The 14,566-nt window shown below is 41.1% G+C and overlaps 1 protein-coding gene across 2 annotated transcripts in view; it reads right to left on the bottom strand.

Moving 5' to 3' along the window:
- Window positions 1–14,566, bottom strand: part of LAMC3 (laminin subunit gamma 3) — a 58,105-nt gene that overhangs the window by 25,639 nt on the left and 17,900 nt on the right. Inside the window, exons 4-12 of one of the 2 annotated variants that reach the window (XM_070758483.1) lie at window positions 13,621–13,787; window positions 11,136–11,324; window positions 10,414–10,531; window positions 10,211–10,309; window positions 8,393–8,529; window positions 6,432–6,548; window positions 5,871–6,072; window positions 1,007–1,119; window positions 268–486 (exon numbers count right to left, since the gene is read on the bottom strand). In XM_070758483.1, coding sequence (XP_070614584.1) covers window positions 268–486; window positions 1,007–1,119; window positions 5,871–6,072; window positions 6,432–6,548; window positions 8,393–8,529; window positions 10,211–10,309; window positions 10,414–10,531; window positions 11,136–11,324; window positions 13,621–13,787 — 1,361 coding nt within the window. The remainder of the gene's footprint in view (window positions 1–267; window positions 487–1,006; window positions 1,120–5,870; window positions 6,073–6,431; window positions 6,549–8,392; window positions 8,530–10,210; window positions 10,310–10,413; window positions 10,532–11,135; window positions 11,325–13,620; window positions 13,788–14,566) is intronic. The other variant, XM_070758484.1, reaches the window with a different exon arrangement.

Genomic DNA, 14,566 nt, shown 5'->3' with positions numbered 1-14,566 from the left:
AATTTAAACCTGCCTGGGATAAACATAGATCCATCCTAAGATAAAATATAGGAAATAGTATAAGGGCAGACTAGATGGACCAGGAGGTCTTTTTCTGCCGTCAATCTTCTCGGTTTCTATGTTTCTTTAATGACAAAGAGGCTGAAGAAGCTTTTTGGATGAGAAGTGAAACCTCTTCAGAGAAAAAACAGGAAGTGCAGTCACCTCTTGGAAATTAAAAAAAAACCTTTGGGATAAAGAGGGGAAGGAACAAAACTTTACGCTCACCCGAATTAGGATCGCAGGTCCCATGCTGGTTGCAAGTACAAGGCACGCAACTTGCAAAGGGCCCACCCCAAGCGATCTCCCGTTTGTAACCCGGAGCACAAAACTCGCAAAATCGGCCTTGGTGGCCCTGGGGGCAGAGGCATTCTTCAACCCATGGAGCCTGCTGGGAGAAACCCGGACGTGCAGATGCCAGGCGAACCTCCTTGAGTGCAATTCTGCCTGCAGAGAAAGAAGCACGAGTTTTAAAGGGAGGGTGAAAATTCTCCTGCCTTCTTGAAGTCTTCTATTCCAATCCAAACCCCACACCCCTTCAGACAAATGGTTATCCAATCTCTTCTTCAGTGTTAGAGCATTCACAACTTCTGGAGGCAAGCAGTTCCACTGATATCACTTTCAGGAAATTCCTCCTTAGTTCTAAGTTGCTTCTCTCCTTGTTTAGTTTCCACCCGTTGCTTCTTGTTCTACCCTCAGGTGCTTTGGAGAATAGCTGAACTCCTTCTTCTTTGGGGCAAACCCTCAAATATTGAAACACAGCTATTGTGCACAGAAGTATTGCACGCACACTCCTATTCCTGAACCAGTATCAGTATTTTCATTGCTCTTCTCTACATGCTTTCCAAAGTATAATTTTTCTATCGTGGTTTGCAGAACTGGACGTAACTTTCTCAGTGGGCCCTACAAGTTTCATGTTTCTCCCTGAAACTAATGAGAATTAAGCTTCTTCGGTGCTTCCGCTTACCTGATCTGGGTTTACTTTTAACTTGGATACGAAGCGTCGTCAGGTTGGAAAGCATCCGCTGAAACTGGAAAGGCGACAGAACCGAACCCATGGCCTCTTCTGCCTCCTGCAACCTGCAACAAAGCGACCCGGGAACAAACCTTTGCAGAAAGGTCACCTGAAGGATGAACAGGTACTTGCTCAAACTAGGTGTGCGTCTGTCTGTGTTTTAAAAAAATAAAAACCTGCGCACGAATCCCAGCGACCAGTTAGGTCCCACAGAGTGGGTCTCCTCCGGATCCCGTCAACCAAACAATGTCGCTTGGTGGGACCCAGAGGAAGAGCCTTCTCTGTGGTGGCCCCACCCCTCTGGAACCAACTCCCCCCAGAGATTAGAATTGCCCCCACCCTCCTTGCCTTTCGAAAGCTTCTTAAGACCCACCTCTGCCGCCAGGCATGGGGGAACTGAGATACCCTTTCCCCCTAGGCCTTTACAATTTTATGCATGGTATGTCGGTATGTATGATTGGTTTTTATATAATGGGTTTTTAACTGTTTTTAGTTTTGGATTTTGTTATATAATGTTTTATTGCTGTTGTTAGCCGCCCTGAGTCTGCGGAGAGGGGCGGCATACAAATCCAATAAATAAATAAAATAAATAAATAAAATAAATAAACTGACAATGGAGATCCAAAAGAGGGACGAATCGTATTTCTACAAGACCTGGGAGAAATGGTACCATTGGTTATCTCAAAAAAAAAATTACTTATTTACTCTACCTTCCATCAACACGATATGAAACGAAAAAAACTTCGTAGCTCATGTCGCAAAAGACATTGATTGAGACATCCTGAAGACATATACCAAACCCTACAAACTAAACCCCAAATATTGACTATGTAGACAAATATTCATGGTATTTAAGCACTATTGATACAATTTTCACAAACTAGATTACTATGAATAAACAAAAACGAGGGGAAATGCACACCTAACACACTCTCAAAATCTGAGGTCGTATATTATCGAGGTGTGAGCCATATAGCTGACACATCCTCCCCTTCCCCCTTTCCCTAAACTCCCCCTCTTTCTAATTTTATTATTTTTATTTGTTTATTTTTTTGTTTTGTCCAATACACAATAATACACAATGAAGGTTATAGAGGATATATACGAGTAGAATGTATCAAAGAGAGTATAGAAGAGAATAAATAAAATATATTTATAATATATATATTATAAATTATATATATATACATATCTATCCTAGTCTCCCTTAATTTTCAAATTCAGCAAAAAAACATGTGACACATAGAGATAGAATTGTCGGCTATCAAAAAAATTAACTGCCTTGGAAATGGCCCTGGGTTGGGCTGAGAGGCAAATAAGGAGCTGTGATGTTCCTTCAATACACCAGGGTGATTCGACACAAAAATATGTAACCCTTCCCTGGTGCAGAGCTGAAGGAATTGGATACTGTAGCCTAGAGGTTAATTCTCTGCCTTACAAGGCAAAGGTTGCAGGTTCAAGTCCCAGTGGGTATGGCTAGCTGATGAGGCCAAAGTAAGGCTGAAATAGATCTATCCTAGTCTCCCTTAATTTTCAAATTCATCAAAAAAACATGTGACACACACATATATATATTTATATATTATATATATAAATATATACTTATATAAATATATATATAAATATATATATAAATAAAATATATTTATAATATATAGAATATATTTATAATATATAGAAGAGAATAAATAAAGAGTATTTCTTTATTTACCCCATTCTTAATCTCTTTCCTGTTTCTTTTTCTGTTTTTGTATAATTGATATGATTGCTATGTTATGTATTATACTTTTTTGTTTCCCTTTTTAATGTAAATATTTAATAAAGACTATTTAAAAAAATAAAATAAAAACCTTTAATCCCCTCCTGCAGAAACCCACTGCTCTCTGGATATTTATAGCTCTGGATGTGGCATTGATCGGCTCATCCTGCTGATTGCCAGCAGTGGTTAGAGTTAATTGAACAACATCAAAGGGCGTCGCAGAGCCCGGTGTGGTCATTACTTCGTTAAAAAAAATTAAAATAACCTGCCTTTAGGAAGACACCTGTGGCACGTTACACATTTTGGACTATCACCTTTCGGCTGTGGCGATCGGGGCGTTTGCCCAGGTTCGCCTGGTGCACCAGTTGTGGCCCTATTTGGACCGGGACTCACTGCTCACAGTCACTCATGCCCTCATCACCTCGAGGCTCGACTACTGCAATGCTCTCTACATGGGGCTACCTTTGAAAAGTGTTCGGAAACTTCAGATCGTGCAGAATGCGGCTGAGAGACCTATTGTGGGGTTACCTAGGTTCGCCCACATCTCTCCAACACTCCACAGACTGCATTGGTTGCTCATTGGTTTCCGGACACAATTCAAAGTGTTGGTAATTGTTCTGCCGGCTTCTAGTACAAGCCTCCGATGAAAAGGAAATTGGCTCAAAACAGACACACACACTCAGTAGAAGTCCAGTAAATGTTTTTTATCTCAACAAAAGAGAAGCAAAACTCCCTTTCAGAATTCAAAGGGGATTTCTTGTATAAACAAGGCAGTAATGGATTACAGTCCGATAACAAGCAATAAACCAGTACTGTGAAGTTCGGCACAAATACTGTTTGTTCCAGACGTTGCAAAAACTTACAAGGATTTATTTTCTCAAACTCCATGACTCTCAACAACTATGATCAGATAATCTCCACACTTCTCAGCCCGCACGCTGCCAATTTAACAGCTGCTATAATTACGTGAGCCCCACCCAACCACAGGTGGATTCTCTATCGCCTGTAATATTTCTTCAATTGGTCTCTTCTATGCATAACTCTGCGCGTGCGTGGGTCTAGCAATTCCTCATCCGAATCTACCGAAGACAATGGAGATTGGCTTCCTGGGCTGTCTGCCAAGCGCCCCTCTTCCAAGTCACCCCTACCTTCTTCTTCTTCTTCCAAGGAAACTTCACTACCTGACTCTGTCGGCAATAAAACAGGCCTATGACATGTTGATGTTTCCCCTGCATCCACCTCCACATTCCTTGGGGCAGGAGCTGGGCCAACCACAACAGTAATGACCTATAAAGCCCTACGTGGCATTGGGTCAGATTACTTGTAGGACCGCCTTCTGCTGCATGGGTCCCAGCGACCGGTTAGGTCCCACAGAGTCGGCCTTCTCCAGGTCCCGTCAACCAGACATGTGATCATGGGGAGGCTGCAATGATCACGGGACAAAGGGGCATAAGTCACTTTTTCGAGTGCTATTGCAACTTTGAATGGTCACTAAATGAATGGTAGGATGACCTACTAGCAGTTTTGCAGTTGAAAAGTCTAAGGAAGCTAGACATTCCCAAGTGGTTTATTACTTCTCATCTAACCACCTAATTCTAGCCTTATTTCAACCAGAATTACTGTATTTGTCAGAGTATAAAACACACCTTTCCCCCCACTCAAGGAGGCTGAAAATTTGTGTGTGTTTTATAATCTGAATGTAGCTTTCTTTTTTTTTGAAGCTTCCCCCCACCAACCTTAATGAGGTGCTAACAATCTTGTAGGATTTTTTTTCATTGCTACTCCAAACAAGTTTTTTTTTCCAGCCCTCTTTGCCGGCTTGTTTTCATTGCTACTCCCTCTGAAAAAGTTTTTTTTCATCCCTAACCAGGGGATAAAATAATGTGTCGAAGCTGACAAGACTAAGGATACTAGCCAGATGTATACCTGGTGGGTGTTCTGCCGGCATGTCTCAACCACCCGTAATTACAGGGTAATTAGTCCAGGAAGACACACACCACACGATAAAAGGAAAACTCAAAAGTTTTTATAAACAGAAAAACAGAAACAGTTCCCTTTTTAAATGTCAAAGGGATTTTCTGGTACACACAAGGCACAGGTTAAATGCAGTCCAATTGCTCACCCAATAACTGGGAAATTGAGTCCAATTCTAAAGTCCAGAGAGTCCACACACACAATCCTGAACAGCAAAAACCATGATCTTGACGAAACAATGAATCAGATAAACTTCCATGAGGCTAAACCACCAAGCTGCACTTTTATCTGTAGCACTAATTACAGCAGCCCCACCCAACCACAGGTAGCCTCATTTTCTCTTGTAATAATCCTTCAGTTGTTGTCTCCTATGCATCACTCTACGCATGCGTGGGTCTGTCATACGTTCTTGTTCAGAATCCAGGGATGATACGGATGATTGATCTCCTCCTGGGCTGTCTGCCAAACTCCCCTCTTTCCTGTCACTCACGCTTCCTTGGTCAGAGGAGACTTCGTCGGCAGATTCTACTGGGAGCAAAACAGGCCTGCGGCATGTGGATGTCTCCCCCACATCCACCTCAACATTCCTTGGGGCAGGAGCTGGGCCAGAGCTAACCACAACACCAGGTAGCTATTTTTGCCCTATTTTCCTCCCCCAAACTAAGGTGTGTCTTATACTCTGAAAATACAGTGTTCCCATCTTAAGATCTAAGTTTTCAGCTAAATCTGTTTTCTCTCCCCATCTTCCCTTCCTTTGCTGCTATGTTTCTCAGCCTACAACCCTGAGTGTAGCAATGGTTTTTACAAGTCGTTGGTAAAAATCAGCTATTTTAAAGAGCTGTTTAGTATGTGCAACAAAGCTTCCATTTAGGAATGGCAAAACTCAGCTTTAAAACCCCAGAACAATGAACAACCACATTAGGTTTTCTCCGATCTAGAATAATCTGGAATAATTGCCATCAGCTATTTATAACTTTAACGAGATAGCTATATCTATGACGTTTTCCTGTATGAAGAATTGCAGAGGAAAAACAACACAATTTATCTTTTGCAACCAAGTTGCGAACCAAAGCAGGCTGGTACCTAAAGGACACGATCCGTTCTTTGCACGGAATTTCGTTCCCTCTTTCTTCTGGGTTCTCGTGTCTCGCTGATAAAAGGACCCCATTCCCTTCCAAAATTAACTGGACGGTAGGAGAAGAAATGCCCGTTGTGTTGTCTTCGAAGTGAAGGACCGCGGAGAGCAGCTGGCCGTAGCTGAAACGCTGATTGCCTAGGAATTTCTCTAAGCGGAGTGGGAGAAGACGAACCAAGAACAGACATGGAAGAAATTATCCCTTGCCAGAAATTACAGGCAGTGCTTGGCTTACAAAACCACAACTGAGCCCCAAATTTCTGTCACTAAGTGAGGTAATAACAGAGAGGATAATCATTTGTGTGAGATGGTGTAGGTTCTCCTGTTTGACCTTCAAGGTCTATTTCTATTCCTATTCTATCCTAATTCTAATTCTAATCTCTATTCCACTCCACTCTACTCTACTCATTCTATTCTATGTTCTCTATTATTCTCTATTCTATTCTACTCTCCTCTAATTCTATTCTATTCTATTCTATTCCAACAGGTTTAGCAAGGAGCTGCCCTACCTGGGGCCTTAAAACCAGTCACCTCCTGTTCATGTTGGTCTACGAAGACGACGTCTCCATCCCAGTGTAATAAAATCTCTCTGCCATCTGAATTTTCTGCTTTCCAGCCATCGGATCCTGGATTTAAAAAACGGGGGAAGAAAAATAAGACATTCATCTAGTCTAAACCAATCCTTAGTATCCTTACTCATGGAGAGAAGAAAAGATTGCATCTTTAATTACATGTCACTGAAAGAGTGCGGCGCTTTTATTTTTTTATTAAAAAAAATACAATTATCCCGGAGCTTTAAAAACGTTGCCCTTAAGTGGCCAAGCAGAAATAGGTTGGATTTTCCATGCTAAACAGAGGCAAAGGTTAATTCTGCTACAAACCCAAGAACGCATTAAAATTAATGTGGCAATTCACATTCCATTTTAAATATAATCAGGATGGATTTTAATAGGGTGCCGTTTCACACTCCGTCCGTACACACACCCACACCCACGCAGGGGCTGTTTGCTTTTAAAGACAAAGCTACGTGGCCTCACTTAAATAAAGCTATTTTGAAAAAACCCAACATGAATGATCCAGATGTTTGAAGGATTCTGCAAAGAATAATTGGCTCAAACGCTTTTCATAGCACAGCACGGATTTAATAGTTCAGATAATATATCTTTTGGGGATCTTCAACTGAATGAAAGGTTCCCCAATCCCCAGGGACAGTGTGATGTACCCCCAAATACCTTTCAAATGCTCCACACAGGATATATGGGACAGCTGCGTCCCAGATTTATTTTATCTAATTGCTGGTTTGATACCAGTTTTTCCTCCTGTTCCTTAAGATTGTTCTGGAGGGATGGATGGATAGATGGATGGATAGATAAATAAATATATGGTAGACAGGCAGGCAGGTAGATAGACAGATAGATGATATAGTTAGACAGATAGATGATAGATAGATAAATGATATATGATAAATAGCTTACATAGATAGATAGGTAGAAAGATGGATAATGATATTTAGATGATAGATACATAGATAGGTAGATGATAGATAGATAGACAGACAGACAGACAGACAAGATAGACAGACAGACAGACAGATGGGCAGACAGATAGATGATAGATAGTTTAAATAAATAGGTAGGTAGGTAAGTAGGTAGATAGATAGGTAGGTAGGTAGGTAAACAGATAGATAGATAGATAGATAGATAGATAGATAGATAGATAGATAGATGGATAGATGACAAAATCATCTAAACTAATTCTACTTTTATTATAACATTGCAGGAAGATAATTGTTCCATTCTTGAAAGCTTCCAAGATTCTGTTATTCTAATCTAGTCTAACACAGTATTTCTGGAAGCATTGCAGTGGTTGTTTCTTCGTTTGTGGAATGGCTTGCCTTCAGAAATTTTGGATGGTCCATTCACTGGAGGCATTTAAGAAAGTGTTGGACATCCATTTGTCTAGAATGGTATAGGGTCTCCTGCTTGGGCAGGGGGTTGGACTAGAAGACCTTCAAGGTCCCTTCCAACTCTGTTATTCTCTAATTCTGTAACTTGAAGGGCTGGCATGATGACGGTTTCCACGATTCTGTTTTCACCCATCAAAACATCACAGAGTTTCTTATTTCCTTGGTCTGGCCAAGCTCCATGGCATTTGACCCTAGTCTGCAAAGAGAACAAGTAAGGTCTGTTCTCAGATGCCCCAACCACCTTAATGGAGTAACAAAGTTGGAAGGGACCTTGGAGGTCTTCTAGTCCAACCCTCTGCTTAAGCAGGAAATCCTATAACATTTGGACCAATAGTTGTCCAAATTTGACTCCAGCCTTCTTTGGGAAAGGCTAGGATCAAGAATCAAAGGAGGGAAGGGATCAAACTCTGAGCAGGAAGGAAACCAAGCTCCAGATAGGAGACGCGATCTGCAATGGGAACCTCTACATCCCATTCTTTGGAGGAATTACATTTTCTCACCTACCTTGCGTGAAGTCGGAAACAACGTCACGGGGTTCGTATCCTGCAGCTGTTGTGCAGACAGTCGAGTGTCCGTAGCAGAAACAACTTGTGCATCCTTCTGAGTTGTGAGGTTGTAGGTTAAAACTACCAGGCTGACATCTGTGTGAACAGAACTACAAATAAGGCTCCTTCAGAGAAGAAGATGGTTTTTATGGAAAGCAGGGCCAATTCTTTGTAAAATTAAAAGCCCCCTGCCCCGTCCAAAAAGAGAAAAAAAATAGGAATTTCTTAACAACAACAAAGTAAGTGGATGATCTCTAAACATATGATCTTCAATTTTGCTTGGCATTCCTCTTTTGAGAGCTGCCAAATGCTCCACCACCCAACAGATTTTATTTCATTTATTATGATTTAGTTCCTCGGCTTTCTCTTCCAAGGATACTTCACTCAGATTCCTTTTAAATAAAACAACAAACAGGGAACTATTTGGTAAGTAAAGCTTCAGCCTCTGAAATCCAAATAGCTCCTAGTAGTGCAACAAGATCTCCCCACCTTCCCAAAAAAATAAATGAGGCGAATAGATGGAGCTTTCCTTTTTGAGAAGAGAGCTGACATGGAAAACAATGTTCTGTTCTGTTCTCAGGATGAAATGTTAAAGAAGTCAAGAGGTTTTTGTTTTTCCCTGACCAGATGTTCCAGCTGTGTGTGTGTGTGTGTGTGTGAAAGAGAGAGAGAGAGAAAGAGAGAGATTTTCTAAGAGGAACAATGTGAAACATTAAATAGTTCATGATGTTCCAGAAGTAATCTGGATGCCAACAATCCATTCAACTATTAAATGGTGAATATTGTCCAACAGTTCTCTTAACTACTTGATCCCATTCTATATTTCTTCTATTTTGATCCCCTTCTATTGAGGGCCTCTCTGTCTTCTCTTCTCTGCATTGAGCCTTCATCACGTAAGGCTCTCATAATCCTGTAGTTCTGAGTAATCATTCTTCTGACATACAACTTTTACTGGGAGTAGAGAGCGGCCATGCTAACCCTCTCTAACCCTCTTGTATTCTATGTGGGAGCAGTGCGTGTGTGTTTGTGCGTGTGTGTGTGTGAGTTGTTATCATGGAACATCCAGGTTTCAAAATGTCAATGAGCTCTACAGATCAAAGAAAGTCGTCAAGAAAGATCGGTGGAGGGTGTAAGTTGGTGAAATGGTGCCATCTTTCAGGACCTTGGACAGCTCAACACAGAACATGTTGTTCTAACAAAGGATGGATGGATAGTAGTTTGAGACCAATCAATTTGGTTCCTTCCAAGTTTCAAGTCCCAGCTATTATTCAAAATCTTGACTATTAAAGACTCATTGTGCTTATTTGTTCAATGTAAATGAGGTACACTATGTTTTTGGCTATGGAGATTGTTTCATGGTTTATCTTACAACCAGCAGAACCTCTGGTATTGTGGTGAAAAAAAGTTCATCTTCTTAAAAAAATATAGAGGGAAACATTAGATGGGGAAAAAATAAGTCGTATCTCCAATGTTCAGCTTCTATTTTTGTATTGTATTTTCATTGTCTCATGGGTGTTTTAAAATTCTAACTTGCACTCCCAAAATTTTACCTTTTCCCATCAAAATTTGGCAATGCAATCAGGGATGTTTTGGGACCTTCAGTTATGGTTGCCTCTCTGTCTATTTACTCACATATATAAGAAATTGTTGTGCTCAATAGCATCAATGGAAACCGCAGGAAGAAAACAACAGATTCTGTCAAGTTATTTATGAAGAGGAAAAGAGAGGTAGATTAAAAAGAAGAGAAGAGATTTCAGTTTTCAAACATTTAACTTACCTGTTGCACAGGTATCCTTCCACTTTCTTCTTGCACCTGCAGTGCCCTGAATTGGGGTCACACACACCCAAACTTCCAGCAGAGTTACAAGCACAAGGTCTGCAAAAACGAATCCAGAAGTGAGCAGTCCATTTCATATCAGCAGTTACACATTCCACAAAAGAGCAGGTGATTACTTCCATTCTTCCTTCCTTGTTGCTCACCTGCACCCTCCTCCACTCAGAGAATGGAATCCTTCTTGGCATCGCTCACACTTCCAGCCTGTCACTGTCGCTTTACACTCACACTTGCCTGCAGCATCACACTGAGGATCCAAAGAACCTAGAAAGATGGAAGGAATAAGACAGAAGCAATAAGTAGACAGAAGTAATAATGAGAAGACAGAAGCAATAAGTAGACAGAAGTAATAATGAGAAGACAGAAGCAATAAGTAGACAGAAGTAATAATGAGAAGACAGAAGGAATAAGAAGAAGACAGAAAGAACAAGTAGAAGATGGAAGGAATAAGAAGAAGTCAGAAGGAATAAGAAGAAGTCAGAAGGAATAAGAAAAAGACAGACGAAAGAAGGCAGAAGCAATAATGAGAAGACAGAAAGAATAAGAAGAGGAAAGAAGAAAGAAACAATAACCAGAAGACAGCAGCAATAACAAGATGACCCAATCTTAGGCTTCAATGTCCATCCATTAAATCTGGACCCCCATTAAAGAAATAAAAGAGGGACAAGGGGAAATAAAGTCAAAAGGGATTTGCCTGCTTCTTGAATATAGAGGCTCCATCACTACAGGGTTTCAAGCAATGTCCGGGTAGCATCACTCTGTTTCCTGCTTAGAACTGGAAGGTCCTCATGTCCCCTTCCAGTGGTCCACAGACCACGAGTCAGTGACCGCTGATATAAAGTATAGTCCCATCTTCCCAATACCCTACCTGCTTGGTTGCAATTGCAGGGCTGACACGCCATCTCATCACCCCAACGATAAAAATTTGCCCGACAGTATTCACAGTGGGGTCCAGCGGTGTTGCCCCGGCAATTCACACAATGGCCACCATGCCCGGTGCGCCGGTAGAGTTCCCAGTCATAATAGCATTCCTCTGATCTACTGCTACAGTTGCACGCTAGATAAAGACAGGAGAATGGATTGTTTTTATTCTTATAAAACTAAGCCTTGTTGTCGTACTTCAAATTGTAAGGTCCTTGATAGCAGGGAACTATACTGTTTCTTTTACAGTGGTACCTTGGTATTCAACTAATAATAATAATAATAATAATAATAATAATAATAATAATAATAATAATTTATTAGATTTGTATGCGCCGCTCTCTGCAGACTGCTTTGAAACTCAAGGACCGCCTTCTGCCACACGAATCCCAGCGACCAGTTAGGTCCCACAGAGTGGACCTTCTCCAGGTCCCATCAACTAAACAATGTCGGTTGGCGGGGCCCAGGGGAAGAGCCTTCTCTGTGGCGGCCCCGACCCTCTGGAACCAACTCCCCCCAGAGATTAGAATAGCCCCCACCCTCCTTGCCTTTCGTAAGCTCCTCAAAACCCACCTCTGCCATCAGGCATGGGGGAATTGAGAAAATCTTTCCCCGTAGGCTTCTACAATTTATGCATGGTATGTTTGTATGTATGATTGGTTTTTATAACAAGGGTTTTTAACTGTTGTAATATTAGATTTTTACATTCTGTTTTTTGTCACTGTTGTTAGCCGCCCCGAGTCTGCGGAGAGGGGCGGCATACAAATCCAATAAATAAATAAATAAATAAATCGGGAAAGATCAAAAGCAACATGAGAAAATATTATTTTACTGAAAGAGTAGTAGATCCTTGGAACAAACTTCCAGCAGATGTGGTAGATAAATCCACAGTAACTGAATTTAAACATGCCTGGGATAAACATATATCCATCCTAAGATAAAATACAGGAAATAGTGTAAGGGCAGACTAGATGGACCATGAGGTCTTTTTCTGCCGTCAGACTTCTATGTTTCTATGTTTCTAAATAAATAATAAACTCATCGAATTTGGGATTTGACATAAAAATTTTGTCCTGGTACTCGTTGTTTGTTTGATACTCAACGAACAAGCTTGAGCTTGTCGGTTGTCAGCTGTTTTGTGACTCACTAAATTATTCCTTGTGGGAAAAATTGTTTGGTACTCATTGTTTTTGGTACTCCCTGTGCCTCCCGGAATCAATGAATGACGAGTACCGAGTTACTAATAGTATTTGCAGATGCTATTAGACAATCTGTGATCATTGGGTCACGCTTTGTCAATACTTTCTTGCCTGAAGGGACAATCAGCATGGGTCAGCAACAGAGCAATAGATGGGGGAATGATTTTTGGCTTCCCGCTGGTTTGCCCATTGACATTTCATATGGGAAACCAGCAGGTAGTGTCAAAAATCACAAACACAGCACTGTGAGTATGTTGCGGTGGATACAACTTAGTGAACGGGGATGGTTTGAACTTCCTGAAAATTTCAGTTCCCACAGGAGGAATGGGTCTTGGATTTTTAAAAGTTTTTTTTCTTTAAATTAGTGGATATGAAGCACCTTGATTCAAAAATTGTTACCTGGTGATGCACCATTTAGGCTAATTGAAGGTTAGAAATGGGCAGAAAAGTGTAATGATACTGGAAAAAATTCTAAAGGCTATGACATATGTTAAGAAACGTAGAAAGATAGAAGACTGACGGCAGAAAAAGACCTCATGGTCCATCTAGTCTGCCCTTATACTATTTCCTATATTTTATCTTACAATGGATATATGTTTATCCCGGGCATGTTTCAATTCAGTTACTGTGGATTTACCAACCACGTCTGCTGGAAGTTTGTTCCAAGGATCTACTACTCTTTCAGTAAAATAATATTTTCTCATGTTGCTCTTGATCTTTCCCCCAACTAACTTCAGATTGTGTCCCCTTGTTCTTGTGTTCACTTTCCTATTAAAAACACTCCCCTCCTGAACCTTATTTAACCCTTTAACATATTTAAATGTTTCGATCATGTCCCCCCTTTTCCTTCTGTCCTCCAGACTCTACAGATGGAGTTCATGAAGTCTTTCCTGATACGTTTTATGCTTAAGACCTTCCACCATTCTTGTAGCCTGTCTTTGGACCCATTCAATTTTGTCAATATCTTTTTGTAAGTGAGGTCTCCAGAACTGAACACAGTACTCCAAATGTGGTCTCAGTTCTGGAGACCTCACCTACAAAAAAAGAAGTCATGATGCGTTGAAGGGTTTTCTGACTACCGAATCTTATCCCTCAAGCCCGTTGTGATGGACTCAATCCTGACACACAGTGTTGTTATTTTTGTGTGTCAGCTGATACGAGTTGGTGGGAATGTGCTGCTTGTAAGAATTGAATGGAGACCCCCCCTCTTAAAACCGAGCCAAGAGGACTTACGAAGGCATTCATTGGCTGATTCAGCGGTACCCCTTGCCCAGGGACGGTCCTGGTAGAACGGCTGGCACATATCGCAGTCTACCCCGGTAGTGTTGTGTTGACAGAGGCAAACCAGTTGGTCTTCTTCATTAGGGATGCATTCGGTGGCATGGCCATTACACTTGCATCTGGCAAAGACACAAGAGGCAGATCTTGGAGATTTGTGGCCCCACTACTCCTGGGTGTGTTGGAGAACTATCTGTGCTTGATGAAGGACATTGTGGTCCCAATGGCTGGATCCCCTCTCTCCTCCCCTCATGGATTAGGTCTTGCAATCTTCCTCCAATTCCTTAACCAACAGGTTAGTCTTCTTGAACGCTCCTGCTCCAGCATCATTTCAACCTACATACTGGAACATTATACTGTCCTCTTCCTTCTCTAACATTACTCCAACCTACTCTAGCAGTAATGCTTGCTCCAACTCTAACCTCCTCCAACTCCAATCATTACTCCAACCTTCTTCAGCTCCCCCTCCAGCATTTCTACTCCAACCTACTTCTTTCTACTCTAACCTACTCTTTTCCCAACCAACACTAAGTTATTTCTACTCCAGGCTACTCTGATCTATTCTAGCATTCTGTTCCAGCACTACTCCAACCTATCCTACTCCTACTCCACCAATTTATTCCAATACTTTAAGCATTGTTCTCCTCCAACTGATTTGCCATTTCTTTCTTATACCACTGAGTATAATTGCCTTCAGAAGTAGTTGGTGTTCCATCACCATGTACAAGAAGAGTCTGTCTGTCTGTCTGTCTGTCTGTCTGTCTGTCTGTCTGTCTGTCTATCTATCTATCTATCTATCTATCTATCTATCTACTGTATCTATCTATCTATCTATCTATCTACTGTATCTATCTATCTATCTATCTATCTATCTATCTATCTACTGTATCTATCTATCTAT

The sequence above is a fragment of the Erythrolamprus reginae genome, chromosome 8 (genome assembly GCF_031021105.1).
Source record: "Erythrolamprus reginae isolate rEryReg1 chromosome 8, rEryReg1.hap1, whole genome shotgun sequence".
NCBI lineage: Eukaryota > Metazoa > Chordata > Lepidosauria > Squamata > Dipsadidae > Erythrolamprus > Erythrolamprus reginae.
Note: the sequence above shows the minus strand (reverse complement) of the source record. Positions and strands in the feature narration are given on the sequence as shown.